The sequence below is a fragment of the Diabrotica undecimpunctata genome, chromosome 1 (assembly GCF_040954645.1).
Source record: "Diabrotica undecimpunctata isolate CICGRU chromosome 1, icDiaUnde3, whole genome shotgun sequence".
Classification (NCBI taxonomy): domain Eukaryota; kingdom Metazoa; phylum Arthropoda; class Insecta; order Coleoptera; family Chrysomelidae; genus Diabrotica; species Diabrotica undecimpunctata.
Window position 1 is genome coordinate 56,975,071 of NC_092803.1, and position 20,989 is coordinate 56,996,059.

Consider the following 20,989-nt stretch of genomic DNA (forward strand, 5'->3'; position numbering starts at 1 on the left):
ATGTTCAACGGATGCCAGCATCAAGACTCCCCAAAAAAGTAATAGAATGGCAACCGATAGGTCGACGGAAAAGAGGAAGACCCAGATTAGAATGGCAACACGGCGTAAATTCATATTACATACCTACATATAAATATAGGACATGATGTTAATATATCTACTATAATATATTATAGATTATATAAAGTCGGTAATTTTTTTTTGCGAAGTTAGTTAGTTTTTGGCATGATACTATGACTTCCAAGATAAACCCACTTCACAATCGAATTTTGTACGTCGATGAGCATGATGTCACTTGGTGATAAAAGTTCCACTTCTCGGTAAAACATATTCGCTCCGTGCGTGACTGACGCGACACCTACCGCCTTCATCTGACAGTTTTGGAGTCTACCAATTTTCCTTGACGACGCCATATTGTGGCGCTGTAAACTAGCGCCACAATATGGCGTCGTCAGAGGTAGAGTCACAAGATAACGGTTCTTTACATCAATTCATTACTCTCGATTAATTCGTTATTATATATTTACTCTAAACAGGTTTAAATTAAAAACTGGGCGGAAAATAACTAACAAAATATAGACATTAAATAAGAAGTAAAAAATTAAAAGAATATCTGCCAATAAAAGATTCGAGTCGCAACGATTGTCAAAATTTAAAAGTCATAAATGTCATCCACTTATTAACCATATTAAATCATCTTTTTAAATTTTTATGACATTTCTAATTTTAAAATAATTCATATAAATACAATTATTATTTTTAAACATATTTATATTGTTTATATAATTATTAAATTTACTATCAAATGATATTTAATTCTATTTAATTATTATTTAATATTTCATCTGGCATTGAGAGGTATGCCAATGGTAAACATTAAAAACAGAAAGAAATTGGTAAAGCAAATTAGAATACATATTCGTAATGTACGCAAAAACTATATACACATTAAAAAAAGAAACGTCGAAATCCATAAACAAGAACCAGGGATACAGTTTACAGCTCCTTTCCCCTCCACATCTCTCAGGAGATGACCGTAATAAGATCTCTTAATTGTTATAAACACAGCTACTATCAATTTTTTAAAAGAAGGCACTAACCTCGCCCCAAGGTCTCTTGAGGTAATATATTTTTTTAATTTTTTTTAATGTTTTTAATTTCGAAAGAAATGCAGGCTTTCTAAATATGAAAAAATATTTTTTTTGTAGGCAATGGTTAAAAAGTTATTCAAATTGTTTATGAGCAAAAAATCGACTCGTTTTGCAAAATTATTTGAAAATATTTAAAATCATTTTTCCCCATTTTTTTAAAATAATCATTATAGAATAAATCTTCTTTCAGAAGCCACCCGTATAATTACTATAACTACATAATTTTCTGACCTATATTGTTGCAAAATAAATTAAATTTGGAATAAACAAATTAAATAAACTATTTAACTGCAGGAAAGATATAGGTTCTTGTTGTAGAGGCCCACACTACTCAAAACAATTGTCGTTTGCCTGGCCGGACGAGTGTCACGAAAAAAAGCTTATTTCCCTGGGCCTTATATTCCTCAAATAGGTTCTTACTCTCATCATACTTGAAAATGAACGCTCAACACTGATAGTAGTAACGAAAATTCTAAGTAATCTATTGATGTTTGGAGAAAACCTTCTTCCAGTTGAAGTCTTCCTTTGAAAACCAGTCTTCAAAGTTCTTATTCAGGTCTTATTAAGAAATTGATTCAGGTAAAAGCTTTAATCGTAGGAAATTACATACCTATATACAATTTAGCTTTTAATAGTACCTAAGGCAAGATTTATGTAATTACGAAATTCACATAACGACAAAGACTCTACAAGCACATAACGATAAAATTAATTTCTAATAAAATAATTCAATTCTAAAAAAAAAAATATTGAAATATCGACGCCGCTGGAACTTTGTATTTTTCCAACAGTTGACAGTTTTTAAATTAGTCAACAATGAATCACCATCTCCAAAAAAATTTCAGATTATAGTGACCAGTACTTAAATGATATACATGCACCCACACCCTAACTAAATGCTGTAGCAGTAAATTCTTAGTAAGCCATATTACAATAATTAATTGTTCTCGCGGATAAAACATTTAATTGGTTTAACATAAGGTTAACCGCAATATGTTCTGTTTTTCCATATGTTTACCACAATATGTTTATGAAAATAAATGAAAGAAAAAAAGTAATAAAGATTAAAAAAGGCAATTAAATGGTAATTTTCCAAAGTAAATAAAGTTACAGGTCAAGTCGATTAACTGTTCCTCGTCTACTTCATCTTTTGACATCATAACCCTGGATGGTTATTTGCCTGTCTGGCTATGTCCTTCCATTTAGATCTCTCTTGGGCCCTTCTTCTCCATTGTCTTATATTCATGGTTTTCAAGTCGTCTTCCTCGTCATCCAACCATCTCGTCCTGGGCCTTCCTTTTTTCCGGCTTCCACTGTAACATCTTTGTCGTTTTCGTGTCTTCTTGTCACTGAAATTGTCCCAGCCATGACAGTATTTGACTTTTTACAAATCTTACAATGTCATACCCTTCATTCAGTTCAATAACTTCGTCGTTTCTCCTGATTCTCCATGTGCCGTCTTCCTCTTGCACCGCGCCATATGCTTTTCTCAGTAGTTTTCTCTCGAATCTCCCTAGTTGGGCTTCCTCTTTTTTCGTCATTACCCAGGTTTCACAACCATCGGTTACTACGGGTCTAATCAAAGTTCTGTAGACAGTCATTTTGGTTCCTTTGTCTAATAATTTCGATGTTATCAATCTTTTATTAGCATATTATGCACGATTTCCACTGGAACTACGTGCATTAACTTCACTACTTACGGAATTTTTCTGATTGATTTCTGTGTCAAGATATATCAAGGCATCCACACGTTCAATAGTATAGTTGATTATTGCTATATTATTTTCTATATGCTATATGCTTTATTTTAAGCCCTCTTTTTGTGCTTCAGGATCAATTTCCTTGAACGTTTCCATTAGTCGTGTCTTGCTTCTATTAATAATGACGACATCGTCTGCATATGCAGTAATTTGTACTGTTTTGGTGTTTATATGGCCGGTTACATTGGTTTTTTTGATGACTGCTTCAAGAACTAGGTTGAACATTTATTATTTGAACTACTTTTTCATAACTTGGATTTTCAATGTGCTGCTCTGCCGTAAAATATATTGTCTCGTTTTGATCATTTCCATTGTCTGCATTTAGGTTTTTCTCAAAGTATTATTTCCATCTCATAATTTTTTGTTTCTCTGTTAGTAGTTGTCCGTTCTTGTCTTTGCATATTGTCAATTTTGGTCTAAATGACTGTGTGCTTTCTTTTATTCTTTTATATAATTTTCTGCTGTCGTGTATGTTGTTATGTTCTAATATTCTTTTTTCGTTATAAAATTTTCTGCTATTTCTTGTGTTTATTTGAAGTTGGTTAAGCCTAGCTTACCTTTTTTCCTCTACTGCAGTTCTGCATTCATCATCATTCATCAGTTTCCTCTGCAGATTCCGTTATTATTGTTTTTAATTGTCTCCTTTCTTCCTCGGCTATGTCTTCCTCTCTGATTCTGTTGATTTTTATTTGGAGACTATTTTGATATTCTTGTGTCTTTGTTGGACTTTTGAATCCTTCAACATCCCATTTTTTAATTTGGCTATTTTTCCCTTTTGCCACTGTCGCGATTTTCTGCCGCAATTTTATCCTCACAAGATAGTAATCTGAGTCAGAGTTATGTCTGTTGCCCATATTTTTGAGATGAGGATGTGGTCAATTTTATTGGCTTCGTTGCTTCCTGGTATTTTCCATGTTCCTTTATGGATATCTTTTCTCTGGAAGTTAGTGCTGACAACTACATAATTATTTGCTGTTGCAAATTGTGCAGTCCATTTTGACTGGTTTCATTATGCAAACTATGTTTCCCAAAGTTTCTTCTTTCTCAGCTTAGCATTAAAGTCGCATAATGTTATAACAGCATCGTGTCTTTGGGATTTTATCACATACTCCCTGAAGTTCTCCATAAAATCTTTCAACCTCGTCTTCATCAGCCTCTTCCATCGGTGCATATGCATTAACCATTGCCACGTTATGCAGTTTACCTTTGAGTCTTATGGTGCAAATTCTGTCTGATATTGGTGTAAATGCGATAATGGCTTTTCGTAGTCTTTTGGTTACTATAAACCCTACTCCTCTTTCACCTTGTCTCATTTCATTTCCGGAGTAGTATAGTGAGAACTTATTTTTTCGAATTTCTCCCTGGCTCTTTCAACTAATTTCCTGCAGTGCTAATATTTGAACCACGTATTTTTTAATTTCTTCTGCCATACTTATCATAGCACCTGAATTTAAGAGGGTTCGCTCATTCCAGGTTCCAAATTTTAAATCCATAATCATGTCCATTTTTCTTTGCTGAGTTCGTCGTTGTGAGATCCGTCCGTTTGTTTCATTAACCATTGTATTCGCAACAATTGAGTTTTACAGGAAAGGGTTGTTAGCCCTTCTCTCAACCCCCTATTCATCGGAGGACCAAGGTTCCCTTCTTCGTCAGCCCTGATCCCACCTTCCACTGGGGTTGGTTAAGCAATCTCCAGTGGGGTTGCTCAGGTTACCGGTGTGTACCAATTTAGAGGTGAAGATAGGAATTGAGTAGGAGAGGCTGAGTGATGCTAACAGGATACGGCATCATGTATTGCGCTTCACTACCCCTTTACACATTAAGTTGATTAACTAGTAGGTATTAGGTATTAAGTATTTTGTGTTCTATTTGTGCGCATTGTACAAATATATATTATTTAATATGTATATTAAAAAGATTAAAAAAAGATTTAGTTATAAGTGAATAATGCCGTTGATTGAATAACCCAATTGGGTTATTCAATCAACGATAATGCTTATATAAAACACAATCTGAAAAGTTATTCAAATAGATACTGTCGAAAACCAGTATCTGGACGCTGTTTAAAATAGTTTAGAAGGCATTACTCCCTTATAAAATGTTTTATGAATAGAACAAATATTAGGTATTCGATATGCATCTTCACAATTATCTTCAGAAAGATCAAAATATTTGTTAAATTTAATACAAAATTGTTCAATTTAATATTTTTTACGTATTTATTGAATTTTAAATTCATCAATATTTGATAATATTTCGATGGTGTCTGGACCCCCTAGGATTTTGGAAGTTTATGAAATACGGCTCTGTAATGTTCTCTGTAAAACCTAAACCATAACAATATTAACAACATTTCGTATCGGCACGTATGGGTAACCATAAATCATTCACACACTTTTAAACTTTTATGTAAATATGGTAAATATTATTGCCTGCTGATGTGAGGCTTTGGTCCCATAAAATTTGAATTATGGATGTTTAGAATAATTATTACTTCAGCAAAATTATTTATTGCCGGTCTACTCCAGCAATGAAATAATGAAATGAGTCATACGTGATATCGTAACTTATCGTATAATTTTTAGTTGTCTTTATGAGTTTTACCAAGAAGCGTATCAGTAGCGGAGAATTTATTTTTTAGTAGATACTATTTTATTAGGAATAAACCACAGTTGTAGTCTAAAATAAGTTTATCGCCGTTATTAATAATGACAAACATTAGTAAATTTATTAATATTTTAAACTAATTTATTAATAAATTTATAAATAAATTTATTAATGTTTGTCATTATTAATAACGTCGATAAACTTATTTTAACCTACAATTGTGGCTGATTCCCATTAAAATAGTATCTACTTTAAAATGTCACAAGAAAATAGCTTCAGAACAATATTTATTTTCTATTTAGCGTATAACATATTAAGAGCCACATAATTAAAAGCAATATTTTTTTATAAAAAACGTTAAATGGAGTATTACAAATAAACATCTAATAATATATCAATATAATCTAAAACATTTTCGGTCTCATTCAAGAATTCCATCTTCTTAGTTTTTCTTGCTGTCCTGTCAATAATATGACCCTCCTTATCTATTTACTTCTTTTGTTTGAATTCCCTTTTGCTTTTGTTTAGTTTCTGGTAAAATTTTCTCGTCTCTATTGGCTTACTTAGATCTTGTAGTTCTTGAAGTTCTTTGTTCATAGTTTCTCTCTTCTTTCTCCGGTGGATTTTCTTTTATTCCTTGCGTAGTTATTTATATTCCTCCTCTGCTTGTCGGTTTCTGTACCCCTGTTGCATCATTAAAAATATCCTCTGTTTTTTCTCTCTATTATAATTAATATTCTTCGTTAAAACAGTCATTCGTTCCTTCTTCTTTGTTTACTTTTCATGGATTGTAATTCTTCAGCTGCTTCTTCATGACGTTTCTGCACCGTTCCCACTCTTCATTTGTTTTCCTGTTTTAGTGTGTTTTTTAGTTTGATGTTTATATTCTCTTCCTATTTCCAGGTGCTTTTATGTATATATTTTCGAACGAAGTTAACATTATACCATGGATTCCAAAAAAAACCTACTATGAAAAAGAAGTCACTTTTGAAACCAGTCAAAAGTATTTAAAATTATTTCTCAATCACCAAATTTTTTCATTTTGGTGGGCTGTGTTATTATTCCTATTTCATCCCGTGCAAGTTAAACGTTGTATTCCAGTTTTTCCTTTGAAAGAATTTTTTTTATTGACGCTTATAAAATAAAAGTATTTGATTCGTTGTGCAGTTGCGCAGATCTGCTAATTCAGCTGTTGATTCATCTGTTGTGTCTTTATTTTGCTGTACACATTTCGACATGTCAGGAAATTGATTAATACCGTTATTAAATACTTCTCGGTTATTTGACACTCAAAAGAATTAAATTTTTGCTCAGAAATATACTTCGAATCTCGATAATTGCGTTTCGTTCTGTTTACTGCCGTAAGAATTCATTTCGGGGAGTATTGTATTTTTAACAATATAATAATTCATGTCATACATTGTGACGAAAATGTTGCCCACCACATAGGGATCATTATAGGGGGTTGAAAATTGGGGACATAAATTACTGGAGTGGAGATAGGGTAAGCAAAAACAAACCAAAACGTTTGCGAACGGCTGCTCGTGGTTTGTTTGGAGAGCTGGGTCGTAGATAAGTGAATAACAACGGTAGTAGAATGGGGTAACCACAAAAAGTGAATCAAAAGGGGTTTACATGGATCTCTTGGACAAACACAATACAAGAAGGTTCCTAAGCTATTTAAATTGGACGCCGCTTACAAGAATCTTCCTGCTGGATGGAAAGATAGGCTTTTCTTTCCTAAAAAAAATATAAAAAGGAGTTAGAATCTTTTAAAAGGAAATAATAACTTTGTTCAGAAAAAAAAATACATATTTATTATTATCTCACGATAAACAGTTACAAATATAAACAATAATAATAATAATAAAATACATAAACAACTTACAATGTTGCTATCGGTTTACAACTCTAGACATTGGGAACACTATAAGAAACTTAAATTATTATTGGGCGATATTTTGTAGCGGAAATAAACTATCACATATGAAAAATATCTTTTTAAATGGAACTATGCATAGAGGTCAACCTTTTTAAAAACAAAACAAAACGAATTTTAAATTTATGGCTAGGTATGTACCAAAATTTATACAGAGGTAAACACTGTTGTTAATGTACGCGTACTTTACTTCATCTCAAAATGTGAAAACTGTATTAGCTCACGAGACAACGACGTTTCCTATCGGAATGCCGAAACAGACTGTACCAACCAGTGTTGCCATGATAGTCAAGAAGATTTTCACCACACTAGCTACACAAAAAATCAGCACTTTTCACCACTGTTAAAAATGGCGGCAAATTTGAAATATTTTTGACATAAAGAGAGAAAGAAATGTGTTGTAATTCAATTAAATACTAAGGACTTCCTCAAACATATTTATTTACCTAAAACTTTAAGAACTCAATACATAAACTTACATTAAATAAATGAACAAACATAACATCAAATGAAAATATTTATACATAAATACAAAATAAAAAATCAGTCATAAATATTTGAATATTTAGCCATATGACTCGGAGTAATAGGATAATCAAAACAGTTGTTATCCCCTATTACTGTTTTTGAGTGTAAAATTCCCCGTAGTATACTTAAAGCTAATTTATTTCTTGTTTTCGTCTTATTTAGATTAAATTATTGAAAATAATCGCTCACAAGTTGCACTGCTGTGAGGCAGAGATAAGCAGACATCTATTAATTTTATGACTTCGCTGTATTTTACAGAACCATCAGGATTTGACACTGCCCTAAATTTATTCCAGAATGTCAGCATGTCATTTGTGTCGGTTTGTATTACACTGTCACTCCTTAATAGACGCCATTGTCGGTCTATTTCAATAATGTCACGTCCGTCTAATACCGAAGTAAAATACTGGGCTAATGGAGTGATAGAATTTGGTTTTTTCTCTTTTATGAGTATTGGACCCAACAAAGACATTTCCTTTAAAATACCTGCTGTATCCCCTCTAAAGAGAAAGCGTTGGTAAATTTGATTAACGGCCTCAGTGTAAAATGCTAACACCTTTGTTTAAACGTGGTGATATCATGTTGTGGAATGTCGGCTTGTAAAAGTGTGCGTGTAACATGAGGTCCTAAATAAATTTCATCTAAGGCAAGAAAATTGTGCGGATTTCGAAATTGAATATCTTCAACAGCTGTACTATTAATGTATCCTGAATTTAAATAATTTTCTAAAAAAGTTATGTATGTCTGCTGTATTTGACTGTGAAGTGTTTGTATTTTAGGACATTTTGATTGAAATTCTTTATTTAAGTCTGTGAAAAATGGCAAAGCATGATTTAAAAATTCCAAAAATAATTTTGTAGTTTTGTTATTTAATTGATTGTATATCCATTCTACATCTTTATTTTTGTTATTAATATACTCATTCTTAAAATAAGCAAAAAGTACATTATATTGTTCATGAAATCTTTTTACCCCTTGTACAAGCGACAACCACCTCGTTTGGGATGGATGACGTATTTTATGAAGTTTTTCCTCAACAAAAACCTGAAATTCTTTGTACTCACTGATCCTTTTGAAACTCGACTTGAAAAAATTATAAACCGATCGCAGTAGCTGTTCTACTTCATTCGGTATCTCTTGTGTTGCATATGATGAACATAAAGAAAACGAGTGGCAAACGCACTTTAAAATAAAAAGTGAGCTGTATCATTTTTTAAAAGAGTACTGACTGAGTGATGTCTGCTCTCATGACATTTGCGCCATCAGCAGCAAAACCTACCATGTTTCTTTTATAATCTATTTGATTTTCAATAAAAAATGTTACAATAGATCTATAGATATTTTCAGCGAAAGCATCAGCGACTTCCATAAGCTCTAAAAACAGATGGGAAGCTATTTGATTCTTAAAAAATCTTGCTATTAAAGCCAAATTTTTTGTAGTGCCTATGTCTGTAGATTCGTCAATAATTAGAGAGAATTTTGTTGTTTTTAAAATTGTTAAAATATTTTCTTTTCCATGTGCACCTACAACATTAGTCACTATTTTCGCCGCTTTCGTTCTTCCACACGAAGTTTTGCTCAGAAAATCCTTGTCCACATGTGAATGTTTGATCAGCTGCACTATATGATCGGCTACATTAAATGCCAAATTGTGTTCTACTAAAAAACTTGCTATGCGTATATCATTTTCTTTACCTCGTTTTACGGCTACTAACGGTGATGATGACGATACACTCATCGATGTCAGGGTTTGTCTGCTTTTGTAGTCTCTTGCTTGCTTATCATGTTTTTTAGTCTTCATATGTTTCAATCTCCGTTGCTACTTCTTGTATCCATAATTTAAATCTAGCATCACTCTCCCATGCAGATTGATATTTGTGAACAAATTTCCTTTTACCCGTATTTAATTTCATTCTTTGAGCTTCACTATGCTCTGATTTTCCGGAATTCTCAGACATCTTTTTTACAAGTACTTCTAGATATTATCTAAAAATATCCAACAATATAATATATAAAATACTACTTATTGAAATAATGTTACCTGTTTATTACAAAATTAAACGAAGTTCCTAAATCTCTGGATCTTATAAACAAACCACAATTATTTGTATTAAAATATAGGAAATAATAAAACACACAAATAGCGTTTGTTTAATCTGAATTTTGGGGAATTCAACACGTTAAGCTATAGTTATGCTGTGGGAGTTATCTTCTTGAAATACATTATTCCAAGTTATTTTACGGTTTTCACCAATAGGTGGCATACCCCTAATAATAAAAATGCGGAATAGTTTTAATAATGTTTATTTCATATCAGTGTATAATATTATCTATATGTATATATTTTAAAATTTGTACTTTAGTTGATAATTAGATTTGAGGTTTTCACCACTTTCCTATATAAGCGAAATTCACCACATCACCACATTTTTATCACCCCGGCCGCGATTTTTTTCTTTTTCACCACATGTGCTGAAATTTCACCACTGATGGCAACTCTGATACTAACCTAAGATAGAATAGTCAAGTTAGTACCATGATACTATAACTAACAAGATAAGTCAACGCGCATGTTCTTGTATCTCTCTCGCACACCTGTGCCGAAAGCCCGAGACAACTTTAATGATGCCAAGTTGCTATATCTGTTGCTTGCTATCAGTTGCTAAAGTGTATTCGTTTACCAAATTCCCATCAGTAAACATGAGCACGTGTTGATATTCGCCGTCTCATTCGTCAAGAGGCGATAAAATATAATTTATTACCGTAAGCGAGACAGATTCTCATGTTACAGATCCCAATTCGCCATCATTTTAAATTCTAATTGTATCGTGTTTATATTGTGTTATATTTATGTTATAGTTATTGTTAAGTTATTTACTGGTCATGTTATTTTTTAGAGTTTAGTTTAATTGTGATATAATGATTAAATTTCAAGAAATTTTTACACTAACAGTTTCAAAAGTAAATATTTTTAAAAATCGTATGATACATAGGTCGTACATCAGTACGACCCTGTTTGGCTTACACGTGGTTCTATTGACGATTGGGCATTTGTAGAATGAATAGGGTTTATCCTGTGTGCTTCAAAACGTAGTGAATGATATTTTTATTTATTTATTGATGTAGTAAAGACTTTGTATAGTATGTATATTGTTATATAAATTTTGTGGTGAAAACATTCAGTTTACTGTGTTAGTATCACCTAATTTATTTGTGACGTCCTCTCGTGGGAGTCACTATCCGGGTAGCTTTTAGACAGTCAGAGACAGAGTTCAAAATAAAAATAAAACTTTATTGTCTTCCTTAAATTAAATTGACAAAAATCTTATGTACATATTTACAATTTGGTTTAGTCTTCTCAGTACCTGGCCTATTTATTCAAATTAAGCTTGACCTTGTCATATGGAACTAGTCTTATCGGCAAGCGAGTGTGTATCTGAAATTTTACGGTAACGTTGTATCGATTTAATAACAGCGGACGATAGGTACAAAGGAAGGAAAGGAACTCAACACGTCCCTTAAGTGATTCGGGTTAATAGGACACTCCTCGACAGTCTCAACAAGACTGCTTCAGAGTACGGGTAGTGAAAAGCTCAACACGCTTTTCGGATAGCGGCGGTATGGGAGACGGAACAACTTGTGAACTCAACACGTCCACAAGCCGGGGTAGGGAAGAAGAGAACCTTCAGTCAACACCTGTCGATTCTGTCTCTATGAGGAAATGTCGCCGTTTATATAGCGGAGCTTTGCCCTTTCTACTGTCGATACACTCCTACTTCATGGGTTGGTTCGCGCGCACGCTGGTTTAACGGTGATGGCTTGGACTCATCGTTGGCCGCGGTATCGGTCGGTAGTTCGGTATATCTTCGGTCTGGTTGTCGACCGCGGTATCGGTCGGTAGTCGGTATATTTTCGGTGTGGTCTTCGACCGCGGTATCGGTCGGTAGTCGGTGGGTCGTTTTGTTATATATTTTGCTTCTCTGTTGGAGCGGATATCTTGCGGTTGGTGTTTCGTTGACCCTGGAATTGGTCGGTATTCGGTTATTGTCTGCATTGTACGATCTGGATCCGTGTTCTGTACTGGTTGGGTATTGTTCTCTCCTTCTTACGCGATTTCTATTTAAGATGTTTGATAAATCAAGGCCCCATCTTGTTATTTCATACATTCCCAGTACTACTTCTGAAGCTAGGTTTGGTAAAAAATGTAGCTTGGCTTTTCTCCAAACGTTGTCTATGGAACATTTTGCTGTAAAACAGATTTCTATGTTGCTGGTTTTTCCATCTGCCAGCGTGATCTTTAAAGCTTTTCTGTCGCTTTTTGTTCCACATTGTTCCAATATTTTTTTACCTTTTTGTCCTATAAACGAATTTTGGGCTCCTGTGTCTATTAGTGCTCTTAACTTTTTACCGTTGCTGAACGTTATCGTTGTGTGGGGTCGTTGATCTGTATAGTGTGCGTAGCTGGAGGTTGTTAGGGAGGACTCTAAATGCTGACTGGGTTGCCTCCTTCTTGTCCAGTCCTGTTGGAGTTTTCCGGTCGGCTTCTACATTGGCAGTTATTGGAAGTTGTTCCTCGGGTTCCGCAATGGCTGCAGAAGAGTACAGCGATAGCTCTGCAGTTTCTTCTATTGTGGCCTCTGCGGCCGCATCTCCAACAACAAGTCTGTCTGTCGAAATTCTGTATTTTGTTATTATGGCTATTTGCCTGTGTCCAGTCACACCTTGTATTGTTTCTGTTATATATTTCTTTTTGGACCATATCATATTCTTCCGCTAATCTGATGATGTCCTGTGTTGACGATACGTCTTGCCTCTTTATATAGAACTTGTATTTCGGGTTCATATTGGTGTATATCCTGTTTAGTTCTTCTTGGTGATTGAATTCACCATGTCTTCTGATCATTATTTGAATATCAATGATGTAGTCTTTTACACCTTCGTTGTTTCGTTGGAGTCGGTTCCGAATTTGAGCTTCCAGAGATTGCGTGAGAACGGAGGAAACGAAGAAATTGCGGAAATCTTGTTCGAAGTCTTTTAATTCGTTCCAATATTTATTATTGTTTCTGTACCATAGTAATGCTTTCCCGTTTAATGTTTCTGGTAGAGCTTGTAAAACGTGGGTGTCTTGTAGGCCGTAAGCTGTCTGGAGTTCTTTCAACCGTTCTATGAATTCTATTGGGTCTCTTGAACCGTCGAAGTGTAACCCCCATTTGCGTACTATTTCCATCTTTCTTTGTCTGTCTTCCATCTGGTTTTCTTCTATTTCCTCTGGGTTTTGGCCTTTTTGAGTTGGTGCCTTGATGATCGCAACTAATCTCGCTCTTAGCTCGCTGAAATTCCCTTCCGTCGGCTGTTCTCTGTTTGTTAATTCGGCTATAAGTTCGTCTTTCTTTAATAGGTACACCCAACTAACCTTCGACGTTTCCGGAGCGTCTGTCATTATTGAACTGTGAATCACCCTGTCTTTAATTAAAATTTGAAATATAGTACTGTCTTATGAAAATAAAATTCGGAATTCGGTCGGTATTATTGTTTAAAACGTATTTTTCTGCTCGGGCGCCATTTGTGACGTCCTCTCGTGGGAGTCACTATCCGGGTAGCTTTTAGACAGTCAGAGACAGAGTTCAAAATAAAAATAAAACTTTATTGTCTTCCTTAAATTAAATTGACAAAAATCTTATGTACATATTTACAATTTGGTTTAGTCTTCTCAGTACCTGGCCTATTTATTCAAATTAAGCTTGACCTTGTCATATGGAACTAGTCTTATCGGCAAGCGAGTGTGTATCTGAAATTTTACGGTAACGTTGTATCGATTTAATAACAGCGGACGATAGGTACAAAGGAAGGAAAGGAACTCAACACGTCCCTTAAGTGATTCGGGTTAATAGGACACTCCTCGACAGTCTCAACACGACTGCTTCAGAGTACGGGTAGTGAAAAGCTCAACACGCTTTTCGGATAGCGGCGGTATGGGAGACGGAACAACTTGTGAACTCAACACGTCCACAAGCCGGGGTAGGGAAGAAGAGAACCTTCAGTCAACACCTGTCGATTCTGTCTCTATGAGGAAATGTTGCCGTTTATATAGCGGAGCTTTGCCCTTTCTACTGTCGATACACTCCTACTTCATGGGTTGGTTCGCGCGCACGCTGGTTTAACGGTGATGGCTTGGACTCATCGTTACATATTTATCGTACGCAACTTCCTCTCGACTACCTGTAGCTACTTTATAAAGAAGACTAATTATTTGGGTGCCATAATGTATTGTGCAGTGGTGGGTTCTTTAAACAATTATAATAAAAAAAGTAAAACTTTATCGATGTGTCGTTTTTTGTGTTTCCTAGAGACAAACAAATGCGTAAAGTATGGCTCTTCAAGTGTTTTCAGCGAGACAAATTTAATGTAGAAACCGCGAGAATATGATCAAAACATCTTACAGAAGCTGACTGTTGTATAAAAAAAACTATTGAGATTGCCTGACAAACAATGGAATATTACTACCAATAGTATAATTAATTATGAAATTGTCACTGAAGAGATCTTTTCCTCGCTAAATCTTCCTAGTGGTGATACAGAAATTAACCCTGAAGCTTTAATTGACAGTCATCAAGATTTTATTAATTCGAATATAAAAGACCTGGAATGGGATGGATTGGAAAATTTAGCCGGTTTCATTGCATTTAAGTTACAAAAAAAAAAGAAATACTTGGATATATTCCGGACGCTAACAATAAATCGTTTACTTGGGTAAACCATGTTTCTGAGGGTGGTTTAATCAAACCAACACTGGAATTTATAACTAAATGTAGTGAACTGGAACATATTTTTCGTAGTTATAATGGCGACACATTAAAAAGAACAAAAAATTATTTAAAAAACTTAATAGAAGCTGCAAAATATGTATATGTTAGCGAAGATGTAAAATTACTTTTTTTTAGATGTAAAATGTATTTTAAAATAAGAATTCTAAATAAAAATATAAGATAATTACAATGTCCGCAAGAGAAAAATCACAAAGATGGTAAAATAAATGTCTAAATGATATTCATAAAGTCTCAAGTATGACCCGCTTTTCCTTTATGGTTCAAATTCTTTAAATTTTACCGACCTTTTATATTTAATTTATGTTTTGTAGCAATATTTATTTTGTTTGTAATTCACACAATCAAATCATAGATTTATATATTTCTTTAATTAATTTTACAAATTACTTATTAATTTTCAAACAACAGTTTCACAGAAAGTAACTAGTTATGACTTCTTAGTGCAAGATATGGCATCGAGGTATACTTACCGTTAACGGTTTAAGTTTTGAAGTTGTCCATTACAGTAATGGACCAACGTTGCCATATGATGCATCGTTGAAATAAGATACACACAAGTCCCCTGGCTTTGTCTCGCTATGACGTCATGCGCAAAGTCGATTAAAAATTAAAATTAGAACGGCAAGTGAGCATATCTTGTTTGTTATAGTATCATGAGTTAGTACAATATCGAAGTGCAAAATTGGTGAAACCTAAACATGGTGAAATTAACTTAGAACTTTGTTCCTTGAAATATATCACGTTAATCTAATTCTTCAGGGGCGTAACTCAAAAACGCCAAAAATTGAGTTACTACAGTCTTCGCTGGACGCTGGAGTCGAAATATTTCTTCACATTTTGGTATTTGTTTTATCATCTACTGCTTCTACAAGTTGTCTCTCTTCGCTTTCTAGTATTATGTTAAGTTTATTAAAGTGATTTCACTTTATATCTCTTAGTTTCAGAAATAGTCTTTTCTTTTATCTGCAAATCCTTTTGTCTTCCTTCTGTATTTTCTTAGCTTCTGTCCCTTTACTTTTAATTTCAATAATAGTATGCACTCGATTTGTAACTTTGTATTACAATTTGATTTAGAAACTTTGATAAATGCATTAATTTCAGGTATGTATTTTAAAAAATTCTTTTTATTTTTAGGTGATTCTACTTCGTTATGTAAACCAAAGCGACCATATAACATAGGTTTAGAAGAAAATGTACAGCACCCATACGAAAATAAACAATTAAATACGGGGAAACACCTACTACCTGCCATTATACCTGAACTACGCTCTATAAGACGAAAATCGTCGGTGTCTAATAATATTGCAAATGAACAATGTACTTCGAAACCATTCGTTTGTCTTCTTTCCTTGCCATGTATAGATAATCAATCGAATATCATTCCTACGGAGCGCCCCTCTTCAAAAGCTTCTCTCAGTCCGATTTCTAGTGATGAAGAGTCCTTACTAGTTATAGATGATCGACCAAATTCAAGCGGTACAGATGGATTAACGTCGGTTAACACTTCTAGATTACATTGCCAATCCCAATTGCACGATTCGACGTCACAAGTTTCAGAATTAGTACATAAAAAAATATCGAAATCTCCAGAGACTTCACCGGTGATTACTAGTACCATTACAGTAGCCAGTACTACTAAGGCCATATCCTCTACTAAGAAGCCATATCCCAGTACTACTAAGGCCATATACCCTACCAGTTTACCATATACTGCCAAGAAACCACGGATAATGAACTCTTTACCACAAGAAAATAGTCACCATGTTCAAAAACATCAGAAGTACAATGAAGTTCCTTTGCCAGAAGGTCCTTTAAATTTAAGTTTAGTACAACCAGATTCTAATAGACAGTCGCAACCTTTTCCAATGGAACGAGATTTTAAAAAAGTAACGAATACATTTGTCCCTTCTAATGTCCAATATAAATTGAATCCTGAAATTCCGCAATCAACGATATCAATGGTGCATAAAATATTTAATAGTAAATTAAATTTCGAATATTTGATATATCTGAAGAATACACTTAAATTTTTAAATATTGATCTCAAGGTACCTAATGTCCCACAAGAGCAGATATACAATCGCCAAAAGTTGGCATATTCAATTATTTCTTATATGTCTCAATTTCTTTTTAATGATTTTCAATCTCCAATTCTCCGAAAGTATGCACAAGACATGTTAGACTGTGACCTTGAGAAATTCAGGCCTTTGGTTGAAACCTTCTTGAAAGCAAAGCCTCATACTGAAGCATCGGTAGCTATGTTGTTAGAAGCAATAAAAAACCTTTCCTCCTCCGACCAAAGGCAAGTGAATCAAATATTACCACAGGATAAACAGCCAGAGAGCAGAACGAAACTTGATAGGCGGAGACTAACCATAGATAGTGTTCCCACCATTGCGAACACAACTGCAGTTAAAAAACCTACTGCTAAAAGAAAGCCGAAGATGATAAGTAAAAGAAGACAAACAATCGATGCACTTAATAACTTTGCAGAAACTCAAACAGGAACTATTGGTAATGACGCTGATGTACAGATTGTTGGAATTTGGCAAAATCCACATCAAATTATTAATCGAAATGATACGAGGATTGGAAATTCACGTTTGCAACATCAACATAATAAAGTTGTTACGACTAACAGCCATAGTACTGGGGATTTACGTGGAAAAAATCAAAATCAAATAATTCCTACAAACAGTGACAATATTAGACAGTTACTTTTGCAAAATCAAAATCGAACTACTACTGCCAACAGTGAGGATATGACGCTTTTAGATTGGAAAAGTCAAATTGAAAATGTTAACAATCCTGGACATATACGTTGGCAGAGTCAAAATCATATAACTAATACCAATAGTGAGAGTGTTAAACAGTTTCGTTTGCAAAATCAAAATCAAATTACTAATGCGAACAGTATTGAGCATTTAGGTTGGCAAAATCGAAATTGCATTAATAATGACAATAGGGTGGAACATTTACGTTGGCAAAATCTTAATGAACCCGTAATTGCTAACAAAGACAATACCGGACCTTGGCAAACCCAGAACCAAATTCCTAATGACAAGAGTAATCATTTTGAGCATCTACGTTTCCACAATCAAAACCAGAATGGTATTATTAATGCTAACATTAAGAGTACTAATCATTTACGTTTGCAAGATCAAACTCAAATTAACAATACCAAGAGTGAGAACATTGCAAATTCATATTGGCCGGATGAAATTATAAATGCAAAATGTAAGGCTACGGGATATTCTATAAGGGTACCTGGGCAATATCAAAACCCAATATCTGATGTCGGCTTTAAGAACCATGAACCTGTACTTTGGCAAAATGAGAATCAAATCATTCATAGTAACAGTCGTAATATTGTACCTTTACCTGATATTAAAATCTTAAATACCAGGACTAGTCAGATTCCAAATTTTCACCGTAATCCTAGTCAATGTATTCCAAATAATCAAAATAATCTACCTCCCAATCCCGTTTACGGTCTCGATCAAATGGATCAACTACTAGAGCAATATCAAAGAAACATAAATACGATGGTTAATCTGCCTCCTGTGGTGGACAATTTTTCTACAAGCCAAAATGGTATGCAATTCCCTGGTCCTTATATACCGCCGATTCCTAATCAAAGAATACCGCAATATATTCCAGTAGATTTGGGTAATCAGTATAATAGCACTAATAACAATGCGCATATGAGAAGTGCCAGACAAAATATTCAAAACATTGGAAATGTACCGCTCCGAACAAATATGCAAGTACCTAATAATATTTCTGTTCAAGATCCTAACATCAGTAGTGTAAATTGCCAATACGAAAGAAGTTTTCAGAGAGATACTATTCCCACCGATAGTATTAATATTAAAAATAATCAAACTAATATTTCTGTTCAAGATCCTATCATCAATAGTGCAAATTATCAATACGAAAGAAGTTTTCAAAGTGATACTGTTCCCACCGATAGTATTAATATTAAAAATAATCAAACTAATATTTCTGTTCAAGATCCTATCATCAATAGTGCAAATTGTCAATACGAAAGAAGTTTTCAAAGAGATACTGTTCCCACCGATAGTATTAATATTAAAAATAATCAAACTAATATTTCTATTCAGGATCCTATTATCAATAGTGTAAATTGCCAATATGAAAGAAATTTTCAAAGACATACCGTTCCAACCGATAGTATTAATATTAAAAATAATCAAACTGCCAGTGCTAATGACAATACAGTTGAAACGAATGAATTTTCAAATAGCACTAATGTCGGTAAGGTCAAGGACTTTCAAAGTACAACTAATGATGACAATAGAGCTCAACTTATCTCAAATGGTGGCACCGGTGCCTCCGATCAAGATACAGCAATAATTGGTCTGAGTGATACCCACCTTCCGATTGATATCTCAACAACAAATACAAATGATTCGAAAACAAGCAATTCAATAGTCGATAGAATGCTTATATCTGACCAATCAATGGAAGTTACCGTAACTGAGGTAACCAAAAACGGCACAGAAGATGAAACAGTTAAAAGTAACGAAGAAACTCGTAAAAAAAAGTTGAAACTGGGAGGAGCCAGTTTTGATTTTAGGGAACTAGTTCGCAAGGAAAGTAAGAAGACATATCTGAAAATTTTGAATAAGTTTGTCAATGAACAAAAGCCGATTTTATTAGTCAATGTGGAAGATGGTAAGTTAAAATTCATTTTACATTTTAAGATTGATTCATATGTGTAAGCCAAAATTACCTATCTATATTTTTCAAACGATGTACATGTAATGTTTTCTTTTTCAAAGTCACTAGTTTTGTTTGTATATATATATATATATATATATATATATATATATATATATATAAAGATTAAATCTGCTATCGCTTTATTGATTTAAATGGCCAAATATATGGCCTAGGAGGATAAATTCGTTAAACTTCCCGTGCTCGAATCGGTATCAATAAAGTGTTATGAAGAGGCTGGGATAGGCCGAAATGATTATATTATGACCCACATTATGACATTATGGGGCTGAAAATTGGATCATAAACAAGAAAAACAGCAGTAAGATAGTAGCAACAGAGATGGAATCCTGCGAAGATGCTGCAGGGTAACAAGAATGGATAGGAAAATTTATGACGAAATAAAGCAAAGAACATCAATAGAAAGAGACATACTAACATATATAGAACAAAAAAGACCTAAAGTGGTGTGGACATGTAAGAAGAACTAGCGACAGCAGATGGATAAAGAGAATAACCGAATGGAGCCCCATAGGAAGGAGAAAAAGAGGACGACCCCGAAAATCCTGGAGGAACGAAGTAGACAACGTCATGAGTAAGAGAGGCCTAAACGATGGAGAATGGGACAACAGAGAGAGATGGGAACGGTTGAGCGAGAGAAGGCAGTGAATACTGTAGAATCCCTGAATATATACATATATAGTTTCATTCTCATTAAGTGTCAAACCAATGTGATTGTTTTACCCCATTTTTTATTTGCTGATAATCTAACATATATGTTCTTTTGAAAAATGTGGAAATATACCGCCGGAGGATATCGGATATCAGAAGGTTTATTAGAACCATGCGCTATTTTCTTCTTGATGTGCCTGTCTGTGACGAATGTTGGCGATAATCATAGCAATCTTTATTTTATCTGCAGCAGCGCGGAAAAGCCGCACATATGTTAAGTTGAACCAGGTTTTGAGATTTTTTAACCAAGATGTTCTTCTTCATGGACCTCGCTTTCCAAATATTTTTTTTGCAGGATGGCTTGTAGGAGAGCATATCTGGATTCATTTCGTATAATGTGTCCGAAGTATTATAACTTTCGAGAATTGATGGTGGTGAGTACTTCTCGGTTCTTCTTCATTCTTTTTAGAACTTCCTTATTGGTGACTCGGTTAGTCCACGGGATCTTAAGTATTCCGATATAGCCACATCTCAAATGCTTCCAATCTTCTCCATATATCTTCGTTCGAGGTCCACGATTCAACACTACAAAAAAGGACAGCGACGACGTAGGATCGCAGCATTCTTAGTTTTATACCAAGAAAAATATTGTGGCTCTTGAAAAATGTCACCATCCGGCTGAAGGTGGATATGGCTTTTCCGATGCGCGCTCTTTTCTTCTGGTTGTTGGTCCATTTTTTATTTATTATGGTACTGAGGTAG

The 20,989-nt window shown here is 34.1% G+C and overlaps 1 protein-coding gene across 6 annotated transcripts in view; it reads left to right on the forward strand.

Moving 5' to 3' along the window:
- LOC140449555 (uncharacterized) overlaps nt 1–20,989 on the forward strand; it is a 100,402-nt gene that overhangs the window by 62,242 nt on the left and 17,171 nt on the right. For all 6 annotated transcript variants that reach the window (XR_011951830.1, XM_072542779.1, XM_072542774.1 and 3 more), the window contains exon 3: nt 15,947–19,510. Coding sequence is in view for 5 of the 6 variants with exons in the window: in XM_072542779.1 (XP_072398880.1) it covers nt 15,947–19,510 (3,564 nt within the window). In the remaining variant the exon portion in view is untranslated. The remainder of the gene's footprint in view (nt 1–15,946; nt 19,511–20,989) is intronic.